This window comes from Ascaphus truei, chromosome 23, assembly GCF_040206685.1.
Source record: "Ascaphus truei isolate aAscTru1 chromosome 23, aAscTru1.hap1, whole genome shotgun sequence".
Taxonomy (NCBI): domain Eukaryota; kingdom Metazoa; phylum Chordata; class Amphibia; order Anura; family Ascaphidae; genus Ascaphus; species Ascaphus truei.
The window spans coordinates 5,204,979-5,230,323 of NC_134505.1; the positions used below are offsets into that span (position 1 = coordinate 5,204,979).

A 25,345-nucleotide genomic window follows, 5' to 3' on the forward strand; every position below is an offset into this window, starting at 1 on the left:
GATCATCCGCAACTCTCCTATCCCTGATCTTGGCAACGGCAATAACTACTCCTCCTCTACTACCGGTACCGGCAAGTATTGTCTTCATTACTATACCTGGCCTGGCAACACTAACACCACACTCCGGACGCGCTCCCTTTGCTGCGGGTGCATGTATCCCTATGTCCCACCTCAGCACAGGAGACGGGTCTGGTCTGCGGGCAGCACCGGCGTAACAGCGCGTCATGCTGGCAGGTGAGGAAATGCAGGGGGAGGAATCCATGATTTTGACGCCCCCCCTGCCTTTGACGCCCCCCCTGCCTTTGACGCCCACCCTGCCTTTGACGCCCCCCCTACCTTTGATGCCCCCCCCTGCCTTTGACGCCCCCTCCTGCTTTTGATGCCCCCCCCTGCCTTTGACGCCCCCCCCCCCCTGCCTTTGATGCCCCCCCTGCCTTTGACGCCCCCCCTGCCTTTGACACCCCTCCCCGGTGCTCCACTCCCCTCCCCGGCGCTCCACTCACCTCACCTCCCCGGCGCTCCACTCACCTCCCTCCCCGGCGCTGACTCACCTCCCTGGCGCTGACTCACCTCCCCGGCACTAACTCAACTCCCCTCCCCGGCGCTGACTCAACTCCCCGGCGCTGACTCACCTCCCCTCCCTGGCGCTGACTCACCTCCCCTCCCCGGCACTGACTCCCTCCTGTCCACTGTCGTCCCCCCCCTCCTGTCCACTGTCGTCCCCCCTCCTGTCCACTGTCGTCGTCCCCCTCCTGTCCACTGTCGTCGTCCCCCTCCTGTCCACTGTCGTCGTCCCCTCCTGTCCACTGTCGTCGTCCCCCCTCCTGTCCACTGTCGTCGTCCCCCTCCTGTCCATTGTCGTCCCCCCCCTCCTGTCCACTGTCGTCCCCCCCCTCCTGTCCACTGTCGCCACCCCCTCCTGTCCACTGTCGTCGTCCCCCTCCTTTCCACTGTCGTTGTCCCCCTCCTGTCCACTGTCGTCGCCCCCCTCCTGTCCACTGTCGTCGTCCCCCTCCTGTCCACTGTCGTCGCCCCCCTCCTGTCCACTGTCGTCGTCCCCCTCCTGTCCACTGTCGTCGTCCCCTTCCTGTCCACTGTCCCCCCCCTCCTGTCAACTGCCCCCCCCCTCCTGTGTCCCCCCTCCTGTCCACTGTCCCCCGTCCTGTCCACTGTCCCCCCCTCCTGTCCACTGTCCCCCCCCCCTCCTGTCCACTGTCCCCCCCTCCTGTCCACTGTCCCCCCCTCCTGTCCCCCCCTCCTGTCCACTGTCCCCCCCTCCTGTCCACTGTCCCTCCCTCCTGTCCACTGTCCCTCCCTCCTGTCCACTGTCCCCCCCTCCTGTCCACTGTCCCCCCCCCTACCCCTCCTGTCCACTGTCCCCCCCTACCCCTCCTGTCCACTGCCCCCCCTACCCCTCCTGTCCACTGTCCCCGCCTACCCCTCCTGTCCACTGTCCCCCCCCCTACCCCTCCTGTCCACTGTCCCCCCCCTCCCCCTCCCTCACTCATAGCGGGAAATTTAACTCACGGGCAATGCCGGGTCTCTCAGCTAGTTTTAATATATAAAATCGAAAGGTTAGTGCTATCTGCGGTGAATCTGACCTTTCGATTTTATATATTAAGATTTGTTATCTATATGATTGTCACGCGTACTACTGTGGTGACGCGCTATGTACATTAAGGGCGTTATATAAATAAAGACATACATACATACATTCATACACATACATACACACATATACATACATACATACATACACATACACACATACACACACACATACATACATACATACATACAGACACACATACATACACACATACACACATACACACACTTACATACATACATACATATACACACACACATACATACATACACACACATACATACATACACACATACACACACTTACACACATACATACACATACACACATACACACATACACACAGACATACATACATAAATACATACATACACACACACACACACACATACATACACACACTTACATACATACATACATATATACACACACACATACATACATACACACATACACACACTTACATACATACATACATACACATACACACATACACACATACACATACATATATACACACACACACACACACATACATACATACATACATACATACATACGAGCAAGTAATGGATCATTTGTGTTTGACATGTAGCAGCAGCATCCAGCCCGTGAGATGCATCATCTTTTTTTTCCCCCACCAATTTTTGCAAATATACTAAATTCTGGAGGAAGACACAAAAAGGTCACAATATCTGGAAGAAAGTGTTTCTCGCGAATTCCCAAGTAACGTGAACTTTTGCGAACATTGCTGTGAAAAAGGCGACATTTAGGGGGGAAAAGCACCAACAAGTTTGGAAAGCAAATGTGTCCAATTCTTTGGTAGACAACCATGCATCCTTTCCCACCCATGCCGTCTTTGGACCAATGAAAGCCAGGTACAATTCACCCAAAGATAGTTTTAGGCTCAGTAAGTTGCCAAGTACAGCTCAACCCCCGTTATAACGCAATCCGCTACAACGCAAATCCGCTTATAGCGCGATGCACGCGTGGCTCCCAATTTTCGTAATTATGAATACTTTACAGCACGGTTATTGGCGTCTTAAATACTTTATTGTACAATGCACACAATGGCACATTATTTCTAACGCGATCCGCTTATAGCGCGGTGTGATTCTTTGGACCCCAAGCACAGTGTTATAACGGGGTTGAGCTGTAGCTGGATAGTTGAAATAGTCATGGTGGTAGAAAATAGGCCGGGAGGGAGGAAGAGTGAGAATGGAAGGGAGGCTGTTTGGCCGGAAGGAGGAAGAGTGAGAATGGAAGGGAGGCTGTTTGGCCGGAAGGAGGAAGAGTGAGAATGGAAGGGAGGCTGTTTGGCCGGAAGGAGGAAGAGTGAGAATGGAAGGGAGGCTGTTTGGCCGGGAGGGAGGAAGAGTGAGAATGGAAGGGAGGCTGTTTGGCTGGGAGGGAGAGTGGGCAGGGCTTTCACTCTTTGTACAGAAGGGAGATTTGGGGGGGGCAGAGAGAGGAATGGGGAGAGAGGGGATGGGGGGGAGAGAGAGAGGGGTTGGGGGTAAGAAAGAGAGGGGATGGGGAGAGAGAGAGGGGGGCATGGGGGGAGTAAAAGAGAGGGGAGGGAGAGAGAGGGGGGTGGAGAGAGGATGTGAGGAGAAACGAGAGAGAAGATGGAGGGGGAGAGAGGGGGATGTGGAGAGATAGGGAGAGAGGATGAGTGGAGGGAGAGGGGATGGAGAGACACAGAGGGGGCAAAGGAAAGGAGATGGAGAGAGTGGATGGAGGGACAAAAAGAGGAGTTGGGGGAAAGAGAGAGGGAATGTGGGGGGACAGAGAGAGGGAATAGGGAGAGCAAGAGATGTGGGATGGAGAGAGAGATGAGATGGGGAGGGTTAAGAGAGAGGGAATGGGGTAGGAACAGAGAGAGGGGATTGGGGGTGAGAGAGAGGGAATGAGGTAGGAGCAGAGAAAGGGTATTGGGGGAGAGAGAGAGGGAATGGGGGAGAGAAAAATTGACCATTGACTTTTATGGGGATCGTTATCTGAAACTGGCCTGGACAATATAGAACTGACCTTTAACTCACCAGGGCCTTCATGTCCAGATGATGCACTGCCAAATTATTTCTATTATAAGCACAATTTTAAGATTGTCATTATTGTCATGCAACATTTACTAATGGACCCCCCCCTCTTGCTCTACACGCATGGTTGGGCAATCTCTTCGCAACACATGCCCTTCATTCTTCTCCCCTCTTGCTCACATAAACACCCTCCCAGATCCCACGGATCACATCCCCGTTTTCCCCTCGGAAACACAAGCCCTCCCTGCGACTCCCTCCCTTGGCGGACCACAGCCTTCTCTTAAAGTCCCCATCCTCTTCCATCTGCTCCTCTTGACATCATCTTCCACCTGCTCCTCTTGACCGCCAAAGTACCTCCGTCGCAGCATCGAAGTAAGTAAAGAAGTCTTCACCTCTCAGACTTGCCAAAAATCTGGGCATTATTGGTCAATAACCCAGAATTTTGACCAATCAGAGAGTAGGGATTTTATTATTGCCCAGAATGTCCACCCCGTTGACCTATCATAAAAAATACAACATACACATTTTTTTTTATTTTTTTTATAAAGTTTATTAACAATATATTGAAAACATCTGGAATAATATAAACCATAATACTTTATAAGGGCGATAGTACGCCTAATATTTGTACAGGAAACAAGTTATGCATAAAATAAGTTACACGAGAAAAATAAATACGTCATTGTAATCGTTGCACAAAGAATTTGTGCTGTGTTGTGTGGGCCATTCAAAAGAACGGAAGGAGATGAAAACGCCATACCATGCATGGTTAATAAAATGGGTATTAAATCGGAAGCTCGGTATTATCTCAGTTTAAAAGTTCAGCCATTCAAAAGAAAATAAACAGGTTTCATTTCAGTTCACTTTCATCTCAGTCTTATAAAGTGGTTTAATAGCATCTGGAGAAGTATTGGTGTAAAGACATTTTGTTCGCGGCCTGTGAAAGATGAGTGTCTTTAAGATTTAAAAAAAAAAAAAGCTGCTTAAAAAGTCATCCGTGATGGCTAATAATATTATATAATGACGGTAATCTGCTACTTTCACAACTCAGGTACTAGCTCCTAACTAGCACTTAACCAAAGGGATATGTGTGTGGTCAGATTTGTTACTGAACTTTTTCACAATTTGGGGTTTATTCTACATACTCTAAAGTAACCGTTTTAGTACAAGAATCCCCACTGTTGTCTACAGGAGTTTTCACCTTAAATCTGCACAAATGGACACTTCGGACGACATACAGCTACCCCCCTTGATCTTTTAATTGGGGGGGAAACAGCTTAAAGTTTCAATTCCCTCCAAAAAAAAGGGTGCGGGTGATGAGCACGAGTAATTTAAGTGAAACTTCTTTGTCTTTTGTCACAGAAATTGTATTTGTGATGGTGATGTTTTTAATGAAAAATCAAAACACAATTTCAGGGACAAAACGTAAATAAGTGTGACGTAGAACACGCCTGCTAGGCACACCCCCCCTGTTTTAGCTATTTGCACTTCTATATTTATACTAACTGTGACTTTGTTGTGTCTGATTGTGTGTGTGTGTCTCTGTGTGTGTGTGTGTGTGTGTGTGTGTGTGTGTGTGTGTGTGTGTGTCTGTGTGTCTCAGTATATGTGTTGTGTCTCTGGGTGTGTCTCTGTGTGTGTGTCTCTCTCTATGTGTGTCTCTGCGTGTGTGTGTCTCTCTATGTGTGTCTCTGCGTGTGTGTGTGTCTATGTATGTCTCTGCGTGTGTGTCTGTGTGTGTGTGTCTCTCTGTGTGTGTGTGTCTCTCTATGTGTGTCTCTGCGTGTGTTTGTGTGTGTGTCTCTCTCTACGTGTGTCTCTGTGTGTGTATCTATGTGTGTGTGTCTCTCTCTATTTGTGTCTCTGCGTGTGCGTGTGTCTCTGCGTGTGTGTCTATCTATGTGCGTCTCGGCGTGTGCGTCTCTCTATGTGTGTCTCTGCGTGTGTGTGTCTCTCTATGTGTGTCTCTGCGTGTGTGTGTGTTGTCTCTGTCTCCCAATGCGGAGACCTCTGCGCATGCGCGCCGAGCTGCCAACACTGACGTCGCCAGCAGCCCCTTCTGCCAGCAATGACTTCACTTCCGTTACTGTACTTCCGTCACCATGAAGGCAATTTACTGCAAGCGACATTTTGGTAGGTGCCAGCAAAGAAGTTTCACTTCAAAATTGACCCATCAATAAAGTGAGCTCAAAGCTATGACCTCTAAAACAGGTTATCAACCGTATTTCATCTTTTTTAAGCTATTGTTTTGATTTAAAAAAAAAAAAACGTGAAAAGGCCAAAAGCCTGCAGTAAAGTTTTCACACGTCAACTACTGCCATTAATTCTCGCTTGCTCCACTTCGCTAAGAAACACAGAGCTGTTTTCCATACAGACGACAAAGGCGTGGGACTTATTAAAGTGTGCCGCGGGGTAACGCCACTGTTCTGTCAGTAACTGTCTAAAATCAACGGCAGTTGGCACCAGAACAGGCGCCAAACCGGGCATCAGGCTTTGATCAATCTAGGCCGGAGGGTATTAGCAGAGGTGTCTTCTCCTAAACATCTCCGATAAGATTCTCTGAAGTCCAATTATACTGCTAATAGTTTGCAACCAAATTAGAGGGGTTAAGGGGTACAGTAAATTGTATATCTGCCAAAGTTACCATTTCAGACCATTTTTGGGCCCGAAATAGATATTCAATGCGGAGTTTTGACCGAAAATGGCCCGAATGAACGCTACGGCGGATAAAGAATTATTCCCTTAGGCATTTTGATTTAAAAAGTTGGATTCAGTGTTGAGGAATAAAAATAAATAAAAAAACAGTTAAATAAATAAGAAGGAGAAACGGGAGCGGTGAAAACAGACTACAGTGAAAAATGAAACGTTCTGTGTGTCTTAAATTAAGAAACAACCAACTTTTAGTGTGTGCGATGGGCACTTATAAACCTTTTTGTTCTACACAACATATAATAATAAACGTGACATCTCCTTAAATATTTCAGTCAACGGGACAATTAGGGGTTAAAGACGAGCGCTTCCGGTAACAGACGCGCGTTGTAGCGCGGGTCAGGTAAACCTTAATATGTTTCAACAACAGAAGACAAGAACAAGGAAGCCAGGAGACGGGGGGGGGGGGGAATGTGTTCACTGTGATAGTACCCCGATCGGCACTATTGCAGTGTAAGGAATAACCTTCCTATGGTTCGTCTGTAACATGCTTGGTGCCTCTTTACTAAGCAGTGCTAATCCATAAGACAACTTGTGGCGCCAGAAGAGTTGTCACAGCCTATACGCTTGGATGGGTATCTTCTGCCTCCATCCTTCCTAATCATAATGGGAGGCTAGGGGGGGTTATTTGCTGCTGCAAAACTGGTACAAAAGCAGTGTCAAAGAATGACACCGGATTCAAAGGGGAAAATCCAGTTGCTTTCAATGGGAATCATTTTTTGGACACATATGCTGCTATTTTGGTTTTGCAGCCTGGGGACCTGTATGAAGGCCAAATGGTGTTAATCTGGGGCAAAAAACATACACTGCCATTTATATTTTGCCCCAGAATTGCACCACTTTTGCCTTGATATGTTCCCCCCTCCCCCCCCCCCCTTGCTGTTCAATAATGGGCAAAACTGGGAGGTTAGAGAATCCCGCACCAAATAAAGGAATACTCCCCATTATCAAGAAAGGAGGGGGTTCCTTCTATGGCTACATGTGGTGCATTATGTCTGCACCAGTTTTTATCTCCGATTTTGCCGACAAGAGACATTGATAAAGAGGCAGCGATGGGTCGCCAAGTCTTCTGTCGGCAAAACCAGGTCAAGGAGAGGGAGCGGCTCAGTGAGTAAAAGACACTGAATGGCACTGAGTTTGAAGCAGGGAACCTGGTTCAATTCCCGGTGTCAGCTCCTTGTGACCTTGGGCAAGTCACTTTGTCTCCCTGTGCCTCAGGCACCAAAAACATAGATTGTAAGCTCCACGGGGCAGGGACCTGCGCCTGCAAAATGTCTCTGTAAAGCGCTGCGTATAATTAGCAGCGCTATACAAGAACATGCTATTATTATTATTAAAACCAGGGCAAATATCTGGTGCTAGTTTTTGGTGGCAATTTGGCCCGGATTTTGCAGCTGGTAAACGTCGCAGACACCCCTCGATGCTCGAATCAATGATCAATCAATCAATGATCAATCAATCAATGATCAATCAATGATCATCAATCAATGATCAATCGATTGATGATAAATCAATGATCATCAATCAATGATCACCAATCAATGATCAATCGATTGATGATCAATCAATGATCAATCAATGCTCAATCAATAATCATCAATAAATGATCAATCGATTGATGATAAATCAATGATCATCAATGATCAATCAATCAATGCTCATAAATCAATGATCAATCAATGATCATCAATCAATGATCAATCGATTGATGATAAATCAATGATCAATCGATTAATCGATTGTCAACACAAGAATGGGGCCATTTTTACTGAGGCACCCTATGGCATACCTATTGTGCACTTAGCACTGCTTCGTAAATATGTCTCAACTTTTATTACATATCGCTCTCCGCTTGCACCGCTCGCTTTTCATCTGGTTTGCCAACAAACGGAAAATTCAAGCTTTGTAAGAATCATCCTTTCTTGTAAAGGGGGGGGGGGTTTCCGCGGTAATATTTTGATGTACACATGAAGACTTCATGACGGTGAATTGGGTTATGTTGCGTAGTCCTCTGAATATTACGGGAGACGTGTTGGTAAAGGCCTGCTTGCACTATAAACCCTAATACAGCTCAACCCCCTTATAACGCTGTGCTTAGGTTCCAAAGAGTCACACCGCGCTATAAGCGGATCGCGTTAGAAATAATGTACCATTGTATGCGTTGTACAACAAAGTATTTAAGACGCCAATAACCGTGTGGTAAAGTATTCATACATACGATAAATTGGGAGCCACGCGCGCATCGCGCTACGAGCGGATCCGCGTTGTAACGGATCGCGCTATAACGGGGTTGAGCTGTACTGCAGAATAAAATATATGTGTTAATCAACACTAAAATGTAGCCGATTCACTCTTTGGCCCATCCTATAAAGCAAATACCGACCCACTAGTCTTAATAACCCCATTCACTGTCATCAGACCCCATTAAAAAAGCATGACCGTATCTCAAAATCTTAACTTGGGCCATGGGTTCCACTTTGGTGCTCATAGCCTGTATGGGGACCAGTTGAACAACCAGAATATCAGTGAAACGCCACAAATAATGGAACAGTGCAACCTGTTGCCAAATGGGAATACTGCTTCAAATGTAATATACATAACATGTGGCTTTCTCTACTTCAGTTAAGCCGTTCTGTCTACTTCCTTCCAAGCTGTGGGCTCAGTTTAATCCAGAGCCGTTTATCAGATTAATTTGTCATCATCCGAAAGATCTAGCACAACTTCTCAGGCAATCTGCACATGCTCCTCTACGGGTCACCTCTCCGGCTTTTCGTTTACTTCTGTCAGCTTGAAAGCCTTAAAAACAAAGGTATAAATAGCCACTGCCCCTTCCAATAGCGAGTGGCTAATATGCGTTCTCCAGTTCGTGTTGGTTGGATTTGCTTCTCGGCCCGGCCAGCCGAGGCTTCTTGTTCTTCGGCGAGCCGGCGGGGTCCCTGCCGACGTCCTTCAGCTGCGACTGGTTGTGGAAACGGGTGTAGCGCTTGCAGCGGCACGCCGTCACCACGCGGACCTTGTACGTCCGCACCTCGTTCTCGGGGCAGGCCAGCTGGACGCGCTGCGTGTGGCTGTGAGCGGGGACGCAGCGGTAATCCGTGGCACTCTGCCGCCACCACTTCCCGCGGCCGATGGAGTTGGGGAGGAGGTGGGAAGGGAGGCATTGGCCGGAGCACACGAGTTCCTTGATAGGTTTAGGGCTCCGGCAAGGACCATCGATGATGTGTTGAGTGGACCGTAGCTCTCTGCAGCTGAAGTCCGACGCATCTACAAAGGAAAGAAAACAGAACGACGATTAGTATGTATTTATGCCGTAATGGACCACTTTCTACATAGCATCGCTATAGGGCTGAAAGACTAAACGTTTAAAAAACAGATTAACACCAAAATGTCAGGGGAACTCTGATCCAAAGAGCTTACAGACTAAGAAGGAGGGCACAAGAGGAGCGGTGGGGGCGGGTGTTCCGAGGATGTATGATGTCAGCTAGGACAATAAAAACCCTCCCATCCAAGAAGACGTTGGATAACAGTTTCCCGACCGTTTTAGCACCAGTTAAAAGTTGGTATTAAAGCTGCAGACCAAACAATATCCTACACGTGTTTTTTTTTTTTAAATAAATCTGTTCTGTACTATGAGAAAATACTTGTAGCGTTTAAAAACTAAATAACATTTAAAGATTTTTTTAAATGTTTTTTATGTATTCTAATGTAACAAGAATTTTTGTTCCAGAAGCAACCATTTACAAAGTCACACCCCCTTCCCCTTCTGAAACAGCATCACCTTTTTGAGCCCCGCCCTCTCTCTAGCAGTGCACCAATTGAATCTAGTGCCTGCCTGGTCACGTGATCTTCCTCACAGAACTTTGGCCGTCAGTGCAGTAGAAGACGACCCAAGATGCATTTAGTGAACCCCCGAGCTGAATTTCATTGATCGATTACAGGAGAACGGATCGATCAGCAGCTTAGCTAATCACTTGTCAGTGTGTAGGATGTATTGATGCACATATTGAATGACATTTTTTTTTTAAACCACAGCTTGAACGGCAGCTTTGAAGGGTACTCAAACATTGGTTTTTGTATCATTACTCATTTTCTACTAGCACAATAGCTCCCGCTCATCTACAGTGAAAGTAAAATATGTTCAATCATGTCAGGGTGGTCGGAAATCCTAGAGAATTAAGGGAGACATCTTATTAGAGAAGGAGCGGCTCAGTGAGTAAAGACACTGACTGGCACTGAGTGTGAAGCAGAAGAAGGAGCGGCTCAGTGAGTAAAGACACTGACTGGCACTGAGTGTGAAGCAGAAGAGGTAGCGGCTCAGTGAGTAAAGACACTGACTGGCACTGAGAGTGAAGCAGGGGAAGGAGCGCTCAGTGAGTAAAGACACTGACTGGCACTTAGTGTGAAGCAGGAGAAGGAGCGGCTCAGTGAGTAAAGACACTGACTGGCACTGAGTGTGATGCAGGAGAGGGAGCGGCTCAGTGAGTAAAGACACTGACTGGCACTGAGTGTGAAGCAGGAGAGGTAGCGGCTCAGTGAGTAAAGACACTGACTGGCACTGAGAGTGAAGCAGGGGAAGGAGCGCTCAGTGAGTAAAGACACTGACTGGCACTTAGTGTGAAGCAGGAGAAGGAGCGGCTCAGTGAGTAAAGACACTGACTGGCACTGAGTGTGATGCAGGAGAGGGAGCGGCTCAGTGAGTAAAGACACTGACTGGCACTGAGTGTGAAGCAGGAGAGGGAGCGGCTCAGTGAGTAAAGACACTGACTGGCACTGAGTGTGAAGCAGGAGAAGGAGCGGCTCAGTGAGTAAAGACACTGACTGGCACTGAGTGTGAAGCAGGAGAAGGACGCCTCAGTGAGTAAAGACACTGACTGGCACTGAGTGTGAAGCAGGAGAAGGAGCGGCTCAGTGAGTAAAGACACTGACCGGCACTGAGTATGAAGCAGGGGAAGGAGTGGCTCAGTGAGTAAAGACACTGACTGGCAGCGAGTGTGAAGCAGGAGAAGGAGCGGCTCAGTGAGTAAAGACACTGACTGGCACTTAGTGTGAAGTAGGAGAAGGAGCGGCTCAGTGAGTAAAGACACTGACTGGCACTGAGTGTGAAGCAGGAGAAGGAGCGGCTCAGTGAGTAAAGACACCGACTGGCACTGAGTGTGAAGCAGGAGAAGGAGCGGCTCAGTGAGTAAAGACACCGACTGGCACTGAGTGTGAAGCAGGAGAGGGAGCGGCTCAGTGAGTAAAGACACTGACTGGCACTGAGTGTGAAGAAGGAGAAGGAGCGGCTCAGTGAGTAAAGACACTGACCGGCACTGAGTGTGAAGCAGGGGAAGGAGCGGCTCAGTGAGTAAAGACACTGACTGGCAGTGAGTGTGAAGCAGGAGAAGGAGCGGCTCAGTGAGTAAAGACACTGACTGGCACTGAGTGTGAAGCAGGAGAAGGAGCGGCTCAGTGAGTAAAGACACTGACTGGCACTGAGTGTGAAGCAGGAGAAGGAGCGGCTCAGTGAGTAAAGACACTGACTGGCACTGAGTGTGAAGCAGGAGAAGGAGCGGCTCAGTGAGTAAAGACACTGACTGGCACTGAATGTGAAGCAGGAGAAGGAGCGGCTCAGTGAGTAAAGACACTGACTGGCACTGAGTGTGAAGCAGGAGAAGGAGCGGCTCAGTGAGTAAAGACACTGACTGGCTCTGAGTGTGAAGCAGGACAGGGAGCAGCTCAGTGAGTAAAGACACTGACTGGCACTGAGTGTGAAGCAGGAGAAGGAGCGGCTCAGTGAGTAAAGATACTGAGTGTGAAGCAGGAGAAGGAGCGGCTCAGTGAGTAAAGACACTGAGTGTGAAGCAGGAGAAGGAGCGGCTCAGTGAGTAAAGACACTGAGTGTGAAGCAGGAGAAGGAGCGGCTCAGTGAGTAAAGACACTGAGTGTGAAGCAGGAGAAGGAGCGGCTCAGTGAGTAAGAGTGTGAACCTTGGGCAAATCACTTTATCTCCCTGTGCCTCAGGCATCAAAAAAACACATCGACCGTAAGCTCTACAAGGCAGGGATTGTGTCTGTAACATTCTTATGTGCTGCGTACCACACGCTATACTGTAATTGAGACGCATTGGGAGAAAAGTGCTATATTAAAGCCATTATTATAATTCCAACTTTAGCTGGCATTTCAGTGCAAGCAGATACATATACAGCTCAACCCCCCTTATAACCCTGCGCTTGGGGTCCAAAGAATCACACCGCGCTATAAGCGGATCGCGTTAGAAATAATGTACCATTGTATGCGTTGTACAACAAAGTATTTAAGACGCCAATAATCGTGTTGTAAAGTATTCGTAAATAAGAAAATTGGGAGCCACGCATGCATCGCGTTATAAGCGGATCCGCGTTGTAACGGATCGCGCTATAACGGGGTTGAGCTGTACATATCTGTTCGGAAAGCTAGGAATAGGGTGTTCCATTTCTTAAAATGGATATTTTTTTTCACAAGCTTTAGGGCTTCCTATATTACGCGAATGCACGATCACCGATCACACGATCATCAGTGTATTCGCAGCGACGTGTCATCGCTCTTCCCACAGTTCCGGAGCATTATGGAGGTGAAGGTACAGCTAAACCCCGCTACAACGCGATCCGCTACAACGCGAATCCGCTTATATCGCGATGCACACGTGACTCCCAATTTATCGTATGTATGAATACTTTACAACACGGTTATTGGCGTCTTAAATACTTTGTTGTACAATGCGTGCAATGGAACATTATTTCTTACGCGATCCGCTTATAGTGCGATGTGATTCTTTGGACCCCAAGCACAGCGTTATAAGGGGGTTGAGTTGTATCAAGGAATAGAGATGCCTTATTGATATAATAATGCATAGAGAGGCATTACTAGGTAGTCATGCAATGTATTTTCCCCTGCCCATGTAAGTTAGAGCAGGGGGGCACAAACTGGGGGGGGGAGGGGGGGTGGCGCAAGATTTTTTTTTGGGGGGGGGAGGGGGGGCCATCGGTTGCAGAGGCCCTGCGCTCTTCCCCAAAGCATTAAAATTAAATGTCGGGGAGCGCGCTGGGCCTCTGTAACTTACTTAGCTTCGGGCAACGCCATGGCAACGAGCATCAAATTACGCCGCAGGGTCACGTGACGTCACATGACCCCGCTGACGCCGGTTCCTATGTAAGGGGGAACGCAAGCGCTGGGGCGGAGCAGGCAAGGGGGGGGGGTGCAGCGTAGAAAGTTGGCGCACCCCTGCGTTAGAGATTTGGGGGATTGCTTAAAGTATTAGATCTACGAATCTTTTTTTCCACCGGGATCCCCCAAAAGCAAACGGGCCCCCCCCCCCAATACATTCCCACTTGTAATAACACAATAGAGGGAGAGAGGAAGAGGAGAGGGAGAGGGACGGCAGTATACGGGAGACCATTGTGACGCCTTTATCTAGCAGTGCCAGGGCGGCCAGCTCCTGCCCTCTTGCGCCACCAACAGGTCAGCTTTTGAAGGATTTCCCTGCTTCAGCACAGGCGGCTCAACCGTTGACTACCTGTGCTGAAGCAGGGGTATCCTGCGCCAGTTCCGAGGAGGCGTCAAACTTTTCTTGGCAACAATTTGCGCCAGATGTAAGAAACAATTTTGATACGGTTGACGCAAAACGCGAGCAGTAAATAGCGCAACGCATCGAAACAAACTTTATTTACGTTAATACATCTCCCCTTTAGTTCTCATGATGCGCTTCATAAAATATGTAGATGGCCAGAGCTAAGTGTAAGTAAGCGGGGACATGCAACATGTCACTGCCATTAGTACACTTTGCCCCTAGGAGAGACTGACCCCTTAACCATGTCACTGCCATTAGTACACTGTGCCCCTAGGAGAGACTGACCCCTTAACCCTGTCACTGCCATTAGTACACTTTGCCCCTAGGAGAGACTGACCCCTTAACCCTGTCACTGCCATTAGTACACTTTGCCCCTAGGAGAGACTGACCCCTTAACCATGTCACTGCCATTAGTACACTTTGCCCCTAGGAGGGACTGACCCCTTAACCATGTCACTGCCATTAGTACACTTTGCCCCTAGGAGAGACCGACCCCTTAACCATGTCACTGCCATTAGTACACTTTGCCCCTAGGAGAGACTGACCCCTTAACCATGTCACTGCCATTAGTACACTTTGCCCTTAGGAGGGACTGACCCCTTAACCATGTCACTGCCATTAGTACACTTTGCCCCTAGAAGGGACTGACCCCTTAAACACGTCACTGCCATTAGGACACTTTGCCCCTAGAAGGGACTGACCCCTTAAACACGTCACTGCCATTAGGACACTTTGCCCCTTACCCCATAAATATGTCACTGCCATAGGAACCCTTCGTCCCTAGGAGGGACTGCCCTTTTAAGAAAGTTAAACACCAGGAAACCCAATGTGCTACTCTCAACCCCTGCAGCACTATCACACTGTTTGACCACTCTAAGGTCATCAGCTATGATAACCCCAGGTCCCTTTTGTCTCCTGTGGCTGTCATTGCAAAGTTCTCTCAGCATGGTCCTCCTCACCCATTGTATTCCCACATACCATCCATGGACATGAAAGGGAAGCTGCGAACCCAAATGTCAGCCTTGGAATGGATGGCCCAGACTGAAATTAATTAAAGACAGAACGCTGGCTGTACTAGCGTTGGAGAAATTCGTCAGCGGTTTCCTGCGTGGGTGCCTTGGCATTTAATTATTAAAGCCGGTATCGGCGACTCCATGAAAGAACGCTTATTCTCCATTGTAACATTGGATTCTTTTGTAATCGGAGGACACGGGGGGATATGCGTTTGCGTTCATTGTGATTCTGTCTAGACAGCGCTCAGAAAAGTCATCACACTCGTACCTATCAATGTAATGATGCTGGAATGTTTTAATTTGAAAAAAAGTCTTTTGTATATTTTTTTTGCGTGCACTTTGCGTATTATCTTGGTTCAACGATGCAACGTCTGAATATTTGTTTTACGACTTCCGTGCGTGTTCAACTTGCGTCTCTGTGCGACTATGTATCACGGTCTTTGCTCCAAGTTTTCAGCGTCACGTTGCGATTTGGGGGGTGACAATAGGGGGATTTAGGGAGGAGTTCCATGGCGCACAGATTATAATGAGATGTATCACATTCTGCGTCTCTGCCCCAGCATGCACCTTGGGGAGAGTCAGTAGGAGGAGTTGGGGGGAGTTACATGGTGCACAGATTATAATGAGATGTATCACATTCTGCGTCTCTGCCCTAGCTTGCACCTTGGGGAGAGTCAGTAGGAGGAGTTGGGGGGAGTTACATGGTGCACAGATTAAAATGAGATGTATCACATTCTGCGTCTCTGCCCCAGCTTGCACCTTGGGGTGAGTCAGTAGGAGGTGTTGGGGGGGAGTTACATGGTGCACAGATTATAATGAGATGTATCACATTCTGCGTCTCTGCCCCAGCTTGCACCTTGGGGAGAGTCAGTAGGAGGAGTTGGGGGAGTTACATGGGGCACAGATTATAATGAGATGTACCACATTCTGCGTCCCTGCCCCAGCATGCACCTTGGGGAGAGTCAGTAGGAGGAGTTGGGGGAGTTACATGGGGCACAGATTATAATGAGATGTACCACATTCTGCGTCCCTGCCCCAGCTTGCACCTTGGGGAGAGTCAGTAGGAGGAGTTGGGGGGAGTTACATGGTGCACAGATTATAATGAGATGTAGCACATTCTGCATCTCTGCCCCTTGCACCTTGGGGATAGTCAGTAGGAGGAGTTGGGGGGGAGTTACATGGGGCACAGATTATAATGAGATGTATCACATTCTGCGTCTCCGTCCCAGCTTGCACCTTGGGGAGAGTCAGTAGGAGGAGTTGGGGGGGAGTTACATGGTGCACAGATTATAATGAGATGTATCACATTCTGCGTCTCTGCCCCAGCTTGCACCTTGGGGAGGGTCAGTAGGAGGAGTTAGGGAGAAGTTACATGGGGCACAGATTATAATGAGATGTATCACATTCTGCGTCTCTGTCCCAGCATGCACCTTGGGGAGAGTCAGTAGGAGGAGTTGGGGGGAGTTACATGGTGCACAGATTATAATGAGATGTATCACATTCTGCGTCTCTGTCCCAGCTTGCACCTTGGGGAGAGTCAGTAGGAGGAGTTAGGGAGGATTGTTATGGCACACAGATTATAATGAGATGTATCACATTCTGCGTCTCTGTCCCAGCATGCACCTTGGGGAGAGTCAGTAGGAGGAGTTGGGGGGAGTTACATGGGGCACAGTTTATAATGAGATGTATCACATTCTGCGTCTCCGTCCCAGCTTGCACCTTGGGGAGAGTCAGTAGGAGGAGTTAGGGAGGATTGTTATGGCACACAGATTATAATGAGATGTATCACATTCTGCGTCTCCGTCCCAGTTTACACCTCTTCCATTTCTTGGAGAGCAGTGAAGAATGCAAGGTTTCCGGTCCCATTCTGAAAATGTGTTCTTCACTGCTCTCTAATAATGGTAGAGACTTCAGCGAGGTGTAATAACTTTGTTCCTACATTGTCCCTATGATACATAGAGCCTGATATGTTAAAGCCATGAATGAGGCGTCTTGTATCTATCATTTGAAGGATGGATGTACGGTCCTAAGAGATTGAGACCATGCTAAACATTTTCAGAAGATAACGGGGGCGGATGTCAAACCTTAAAACCCACCTCTTAAATGAAGCATTCGCCTTGACTCATGGCTCACCGCTCCTTTCTCAGGCTCTCTGCTCATCTGCTCCTCCCTACATATCGGCTTTGACCTCTCGTTATGCCCCCTGCACTCTACCCATAACTGTCTCCTTTCCACCACTTCTCACCTCTACTGCTCTCTCACTTTTAAACATATCCCCCTTACCTGTGGGACTCCCTCACACTCAGTATACGCCGAGCACCTTCTCTCCCCACCTTCAAGTCCAACCTGAAAACCCATCTCTTACATGAAGCCTCCCAACAGCCTGGTCTCCTGGCTAATGTCCCACACCCACAGTCTCTCCTACCAACCATGTTGTCCAAGCCCTGCCATCTACTGTCCCACACCCACCGTCACTCCTACCAACCGTGGTGTCCAAGCCCTGCCATCTACTGTCCCACACCCACAGTCTCTCCTACCAAACATGGTGTCCAAGCACTGCCATCTACTGTCCCACACCCACAGTCACTCCTACCAACCATGGTGTCCAAGCCCTGCCATCTACTGTCCCACACCCACAGTCTCTCCTACCAACCGTGGTGTCCAAGCCCTGCCATCTACTGTCCCACACCCACAGTCTCTCCTATCAACCGTGGTGTCCAAGCACTGCCATCTACTGTCCCACACCCACAGGCACTCCTACCAACCATGGTGTCCAAGCCCTGCCATCTACTGTCCCACACCCACAGTCTCTCCTACCAACCATTGTGTCCAAGCACTGCCATCTACTGTCCCACACCCACAGTCTCTCCTACCAACCAGGGTGTCCAAGTACTGCCATCTACTGTCCCACACCCACAGTCACTCCTACCAACCATGGTGTCCAAGCCCTGACATCTACTGTCCCACACCCACAGTCTCTCCTACCAACCATGGTGTCCAAGCACTGCCATCTACTGCACTAATTCCCTCACCTGCTGCCTCTGCAACTCTCCCAACATAGCACTTAGATTGCAAGCTCTCCGGGGCAGGGATTTCCTTTCCTTCTGTCCGGTGCTAGTGTCCCTTTTGTAAAGCCCTGAATACACTGGGGGCATAATATAAATAAAGATATACATACACATACGTACATTCATACCAAGGGAAAAGCAGAGCAATTCTTGGACAAAACCTTTGCATCATGTGTAGCAAAGTAAAAAAAACCTTACTAATTTCAATGGGAATTTTTTTTCTTTGATACATACGGAGCAATGGTTTTTCCCCGGATTTGCACACCCATACTGCCTTCATACATATGCCCCCAACAGATATACTTGACAGCTTGTTTACCATATACAGCTCAATCCCCCTTATAACGCTGTGCTTGGGGTCCAAAGAATCACACCGCGTTATAAGCGGATCGCGTTAGAAATAATGTACCATTGTGTGCATTGTACAATAAAGTATTTAAAACGCCAATAACCGTGTTGTAAAGTATTCATACATACGATAAATTGGGAGCCACGTGTGCACCGCGCTATAAGCGGATCCGCGCTGTAACGGATCGCGCTATAACGGGGTTGAGCTGTAATACTTTATTTTTTTTCCCTAAAGAGCAGATTAAAAACATTACACCGTACTTTACAAGTGGAAATGAACCCCAACGGCTCGGAAAACAAAAGAATTCAGCATTTCAAGTGTCCACGTATTGTTACCCGTCGCTAAATAACAGGATTAGAGCTGCTAATTACATTTATAATTTTCTCACCTCTCTGGATTTCTTTATTACCGAGCAAACAGGGTGATTTAAACGCCCTATTGTTCCCAGAGTGTTAGGGGGTGTGAACTGGAGCTATTCTGGTGCAAAAAGAGCACTGCACCAGATCTAATAAAGAAGAAAAAAAACACGTTATCTCAATGGGACTTTTTTTTTTTTAATTCGATACGTAGTGGTCTTATTCACTAACGTGTCAACAATTTAGGGGCAAAGTTTGCGCACAAGGATTGCACCGGAATGATGAAAAGAACGCGCTCCTGCTGTCTCTGTACGTTCTTCCTACCTACCAATTAGAGTGTAAGCTCTTCGGGGCAGGGACCCCTTTACCTAAGCGTTACTTTTTACGGCTGAAGCGCTTTTTTCCCTGTAATGTGTTATTTGTTATTTATACGATTGTCACTGCGGTGACGCGCGATGTTCGTCAATGGCGCGATAGAAATAAAGACTAGCGTACATTGTGTTGTGTGTCTTTATTTATATCGCGCCAAAAGTGTACTCAGCGCTTCACAACGAATAGAGCACGGGGAATTATAATAATACAATAAGTGCAGCAAAATCAGACAATAGGAAAGGAAATCCCTGCCCCGAAGAGCTTACAATCTAAGAATGATTAAACACATACAAAGTGCTTTTGAGGGGGGATTCCTTCTCTGATGACTACAGCTCTGTTTTTGCTTTAACTTTTCCAGTCGGGAGACTTATAATGGACCCCCCCCCCCCCCCCATATGCTCTTTAAGGGGGGTCACTGATCAGTCTCCCAACATCAACACTGGTGCAGCAACACTGCACACAATGTCGCACACAAGAGGTCATTTGTATCGAGGGAGAAGTGGGATAATTCTGTAGCCAAATAAATGCTCATAGGTAAAAAAAACCCTATTAATTTCAATGGGGTTTTTTTTTGTTGCTTGGATACACATGCTCCTAGGAGAGGGCATTTGGGTTCAATGGGAATATGTATCCTTAATAATACTGGTGAGGCTTCTTTGCAGCCCGGGCACAGAATAAACCACTTTGGGGTAGAATCATCTCATTTATGTGTGAAGTTTTTGGGGTTTTTTTTTTTAATCGTTTGCAGGGCGTTTAACGATTTTGATAACGGCGGCATTTTAAGGCAAGCGGCGAAGGAATGTCAAACTTGTGGGAGAGCCAGGCTTGGGGGTGTTAGGGGTGCAGGCAATGAAGGCGAAAGTGGTCCAATTCTGGGGCAATTATACTGCTTTGTGATGGATCGAAGAAAAAGATATATTTTGGGGTTTTATACGATATAGGTATTGTATAAAGGTAACTCAAACGGTCCCTGCTTCAGCACAGGTGGCTCAATCGGTCCCTGCTTCAGTGCAGGTGGCTCAATCGGTCCCTGCTTCAGTGCAGGTGGCTCAATCAGTCCCTGCTTCAGTGCAGGTGGCTCAATCAGCCCCTTTTTTCAGCACGGGTGGCTCAATCAGCCCCTGCTTCAGCACGGATGTCTCAATTAGTCACAGCATCAGCACAGGTGGCTCAATCAGTCCCTGCGTCAGCACAGGTGGCTCAATCAGTCCCTGCTTCAGCACAGGTGGCTCAATCAGCCCCTGCTTCAGCACAGGTGGCTCAATCAGCCCCTGCTTCCGCACAGGTGGCTCAATCAGTCCCTGCTTCAGCACGGGTGGCTCAATCAGCCCCTGCTTCAGCACAGGTGGCTCAATCAGCCCCTGCTTCAGCACAGGTGGCTCAATCAGCCCCTGCTTCAGCACAGGTGGCTCAATCAGTCGCAGCTTCAGCACAGGTGGCTCAATCAGCCCCTGCTTCAGCACAGGTGGCTCAATCAGTCCCAGCTTCAGCACAGGTGGCTCAATCAGTCCCAGCTTCAGCACAGGTGGCTCAATCAGCCAATGCTTCAGCGCAGGTGTCTCAATGCGTTCCCAGCTTCAGCACAGGTGGCTCAATCAGCCCCTGCTTCAGCGCAGGTGGCTCAATCAGCCCCTGCTTCAGCACGGATGTCTCAATTAGTCACAGCATCAGCACAGGTGGCTCAATCAGTCACTGCGTCAGCACAGGTGGCTCAATCAGCCCCTGCTTCAGCACAGGTGGCTCAATCAGTCCCACATTCAGTGCAGGTGGCTTAATCAGCCCCTGCTTCAGCACAGGTGGCTCAATCAGCCCCTGCTTCAGCACAGGTGGCTCAATCAGCCCCTGCTTCAGCGCAGGTGGCTCAATCAGCCCCTGCTTCAGCACAGGTGGCTCAATCAGTCCCAGCTTCAGCATAGGTGGCTCAATTAGCCCCTGCTTCAGCACAGGTGACTCAATCAGCCCCTGCTTCAGCACAAGTGACTCAATCAGCCCCTGCTTCAGCGCGCAGGTGGCTCAATCAGCCCCTGCTTCAGCACAGGCGGCTCAATCAGTCCCAGCTTCAGCACAGGTGGCTCAATCAGCCCCTGCTTCAGCGCAGGTGACTCAATCAGCCCCTGCTTCAGCACAGGTGGCTCAATCAGTCCCAGCTTCAGCACAGGTGGCTCAATCAGCCCCTGCTTCAGCACAGGTGACTCAATCAGCCCCTGCTTCAGCGCAGGTGACTCAATCAGCCCCTGCTTCAGCGCAGGTGGCTCAATCAGCAAAAAGTCAAAAGTCAAAAAAAAATCAGCCGGAGTGAGCGATTAAGCCCCCCACTTCACAGGTCAGCGTGATAGAGGAGTGTATATCGTAGTGGCTATTAGTATCGTTTATTACCACTTAATAGTGGCAGTATAACCTCCTAACCGGGTCTTAGACCGTTCCAGGAAGCTTTGCCTCGCCACTACCCTCATTTTTATATATGGCCAACCTAATAAACGGCTGACAAGTACTGTATCAAAATAGCCCCGATTAGGAGGTTATACTGCCACTATTAAGTGCTAATAAACGATACTACTAATAGCCACTACGATATACACTCCTCCATCACGCTGACCTGTGAAGTGGGGGGCTTAATCGCTCCCTCCGCCTGATTGCACCCCAGCGGCCCCCCATTCTCCAGTTTTAATGATATTCTGGAGCATTTAAGCACACGAGACTGCCTGTTTGTACGAGTTATCTCATTTAATTCATTTTTTAAACATGGTCACATTTTTTTCTGTTGGTAATATATGTTTTAAGGACTTTATATTAAAGGTTACATTTTAAATGTAGGTAGTGTGCATTTAAGTGAGTTCCCTTTGGAGTACAGGTCGCTGTACCCCCCACTTTTTCTGATTCACTTCAGGTCACAGTTGCACCTACACTTCATTATCAATTGAATTTATCACTATTGTTACATATTCTACACAATTAGTATGGTTTAGTCGATCACTCCCTTATTCCTCCCTTTTTGGCTCAATCAGCCCCTGCTTCAGCACAGGTGGCTCAATCGGCGCCTGCTTAAAACCCGGCCGGTGGCCCTTGAAAACGGGAGTTTCCCGCCCCTGCTCTAGGGGCGATCGTTGTCTCCTTGTAGTCTCATTTAATTTCCGATTAACCCCACATCCTGCCCCGTGGTGCCCAAGCCCTGCCATCCACCTCCCTCACCTGCTGTCTCTGCAACTCTCACGACATACCGCTTAGAGTGTAAGCTCTGCGGGGCAGGGATTTCCTCTCCTACTGTCTGATTTTGCTGCACTTATTGTATTATTATAATTCCCTGTCCTGTATTATTGGTGAAGTACTGAGCACACTTTTGGTGCTACATAAATAAAGATACACACACACACACACATATATATATAAATATATACATATATATATATATATATACACATATATATATACACACACACACATACACATATATATATACACACACACACACACACACACACATATATATATACACACACACATACACATATACACACACACACACACACACACATATACATATATATATATATATATATATATATATATATATATATACACATATATATATACACACACACATACACATATATATATACACACACACACACACACACACACACACATATATATATACACACACACATACACATATATACACACACACACACACACACACACACACACATATATATATATATATATACACATATATATATACACACACACATACACATATATATATATACACACATACATTAAGCACACATTTATAAAAAAAAATTAACAAATACGTATTTAATCGATTAAATAATAATTGATTTAATAAATGTGTTTAACGCATCCCCCTTACCTGTTGGATCAACCGCGTGATGCGGGTACCTCCCCCCGTGCTTGGCCTGGTTCTGGGTGTAGTTGTCCGCCCCGGCATCCGCGTCCGCCTCGGCCGCCCGCCCCGGAACGATTTCCGTGGCGTCGTTTTTAAAAGCCGGCGACCCCCGCGCCGGGGGGTGAAGCCCAGCCTGCAGCAGGGCGAAGAGGCAGCAGGTAGCCAGGGGGACGTTCATGGTGCCTTTCCCTTCTGCCACACAGCCACGCCGGGCGTAGGAGAGATTAGCAGCCGGGGAGCAGCACCATCCCCTGGTTTTTTAAATCTTTCCTGCAGCCAGCACGGCCAATGGCAGCAGAGATGGGAAGGACCTAATTCCCAGCTTCATTCATGCCGGGCAGAGGTGTGACACAGGAGGTGGGGTTGCAGAAAGCCTACATCCCATCCCCGTCTCCATCCCTCCCCCCGCCCCCCCCCCCCCCCCAAATCTCACAGTTGAAGAACTTTTGCCGGCACCTCTAGATTCGTAGCACCGGCATCAAAGCAGAGTAGGGCTGACACTGCTTCCGGCCACGGGGATTCAGGAGGGATGTGGTGTATGTGTGTCTTTATGTATATAGCGCCATTAATGTACAGAGCGCGTCGCAGCAGTAATACACGTGGTAATCAAATAAATAACAGATAATATAAATAACAGGTCATGGGAATAAGTGCTTTAGACATAAACGTAACATTAAGGAAGAGGAGTCCCTGCCCCGAGGAGCTTACAATCTAATTGGTAGGTAGGGAGGACGTACAGAGACAGTAGGAGGGAGTTCTGGTAAGTGCGTCTGCAGGGGGCCAAGCTTTGTGTATCATGTGTATAGTATTATCCACGGTGCTATTCATATGCTTCTTTAAGCAGGTGTGTTTTGAGTTGGGTCTTAAAGGTGGATAGAGAGGGTGCTAGTCGGGTACTGAGGGGAAGGGCATTCCAGAGGTGCGGGGCAGTCAGTGAGAAAGGTTTAAGGCGGGAGAGGGCTTTAGATACAATTCTTTAAAGCAGCAGTTCAAGTTTTTTTTATTGATTTTTTATATTGTTTATTTTTTCCCCCATTTAATATGTGCATCAATGCAGCCCACACAATGATAAGTAATTAGCAAAGTTCCCGATCGATCCGTTCTCCTGTGATCGATCGGCAAAGATTTGGCTCGGGGGGGGGGTTCACTAAATGGCTGTCAGTGCAGCAGAAGAGGACCAAAGATGCAAAGTTCTGTGGGGGAAGATCATGTGACCAGGCAGTCACTAGATACAATTGGTGCACTGCTGGAGAGAGGGCGGGGCTCAAAAAGGTGATGCTGTTTCAGAAGGGGATGGGACTTTGTAAATGGTTGCCTTAGAAACAAAACAAAAATGCTTGTTACATTATAATACATTAAAATTGTCATTCAGAGTTGTTTTAAATAGAAAATGCTACAAGTATTTTCTCGTAGTACAGAGCTGATCTAATTCCCATGCAGGTAAAGCAATCCAAGCAAAATTCTACATGTGTTTATTTTTAAATAAATCAGTGCTGTTGTATTAGATAATACTTACTGCATTTGTATTATTATTCCACTGGTAATGCTATTTGTAATGAGTTAATATACTGAGCACCCTGTAGCAGGCTTTAGCCCACCTTCCCAGCAGTGACACCCGTCCCTGCTTTTGACAAAGTGTTGCCAATGTCCCCAGCCGTTTGAGCTGCGAGCTGCAACAGTAGAAAGCGTCACCTTGGCAATATAAGAATACATTGTAGTTGCTGAGTTACGCCCGATGGAAGGACGCATTGAAACTGAAAAGGCGGCCATTACGTGAACCCCCCCCGCCCCCCGCAAGGATCCTTGCCGATCGATCGCCTGTCGATCGGCGGCTTAGGTAATTAGTTTCCAATAAAGGTAATGAAAGATCTGCCTAGGGGCAGACCCCCCCGAGAGGCTGATATCAAAACTATACGCCCAATTTTCCCTGCCAGCTGAAGACCCCCCTAGCTAAGCTTAAATTTATAGGAAAATGGGAAACCGATCGGGGGAGGAATTGGAGGGCGATGATTGGGAGGATACAGCTCAACCCCGTTATAGCGCTCTCCGTTACAACGCAAATCCGCTTATAGCGCGGTGCACGCGTGGCTCCCAATTTATCGTATGTATGAATACTTTATAACACGGTTATTGGCGTCTTAAATACTTTATTGTACGATGCATACAGCTGCACATTATTTCTAACGCGATCCGCTTATAGCGCGATGTGACTCTTTGGACCCCAAGCACCGCGTTATAAGGGGGCTGAGCTGTATTTTCAAAGCTGTAGCCAATAGCTCAATCTGCTCAACTATCCGGGAAAATGCGTATAAATTTATGACTCGATGGGACAACACCT

The 25,345-nt window shown here is 47.8% G+C and overlaps 1 protein-coding gene across 1 annotated transcript; it reads right to left on the reverse strand.

Moving 5' to 3' along the window:
• Positions 1-5,911: 5,911 nt before the first annotated feature.
• On the reverse strand, positions 5,912-23,257 carry SOST (sclerostin). Its single transcript, XM_075580324.1, has 2 exons — positions 22,972-23,257; positions 5,912-9,621 (listed from the first exon to the last, which is right to left on the reverse strand). The coding sequence occupies exons 1-2, from the start codon at positions 23,183-23,185 to the stop codon at positions 9,203-9,205; spliced, it is 633 nt and encodes a 210-aa protein (XP_075436439.1). The 5' UTR covers positions 23,186-23,257; the 3' UTR covers positions 5,912-9,202.
• Between the last annotated feature and the right edge of the window lie 2,088 nt (positions 23,258-25,345).

What these genes read in the sequence shown, in the direction of transcription:
- SOST (XM_075580324.1), bottom strand. Translation starts at nt 23,185, where the DNA reads ATGAACGTCCCCCTGGCTACCTGCTGCCTCTTCGCCCTGCTGCAGGCT. An exon ending in TCACGCGGTTGATCCAACAG is followed by an intron (nt 9,622 to 22,971) that starts GTAAGGGGGATG and finishes TTTCCTTTGTAG; the next exon opens with ATGCGTCGGACTTCAGCTGC.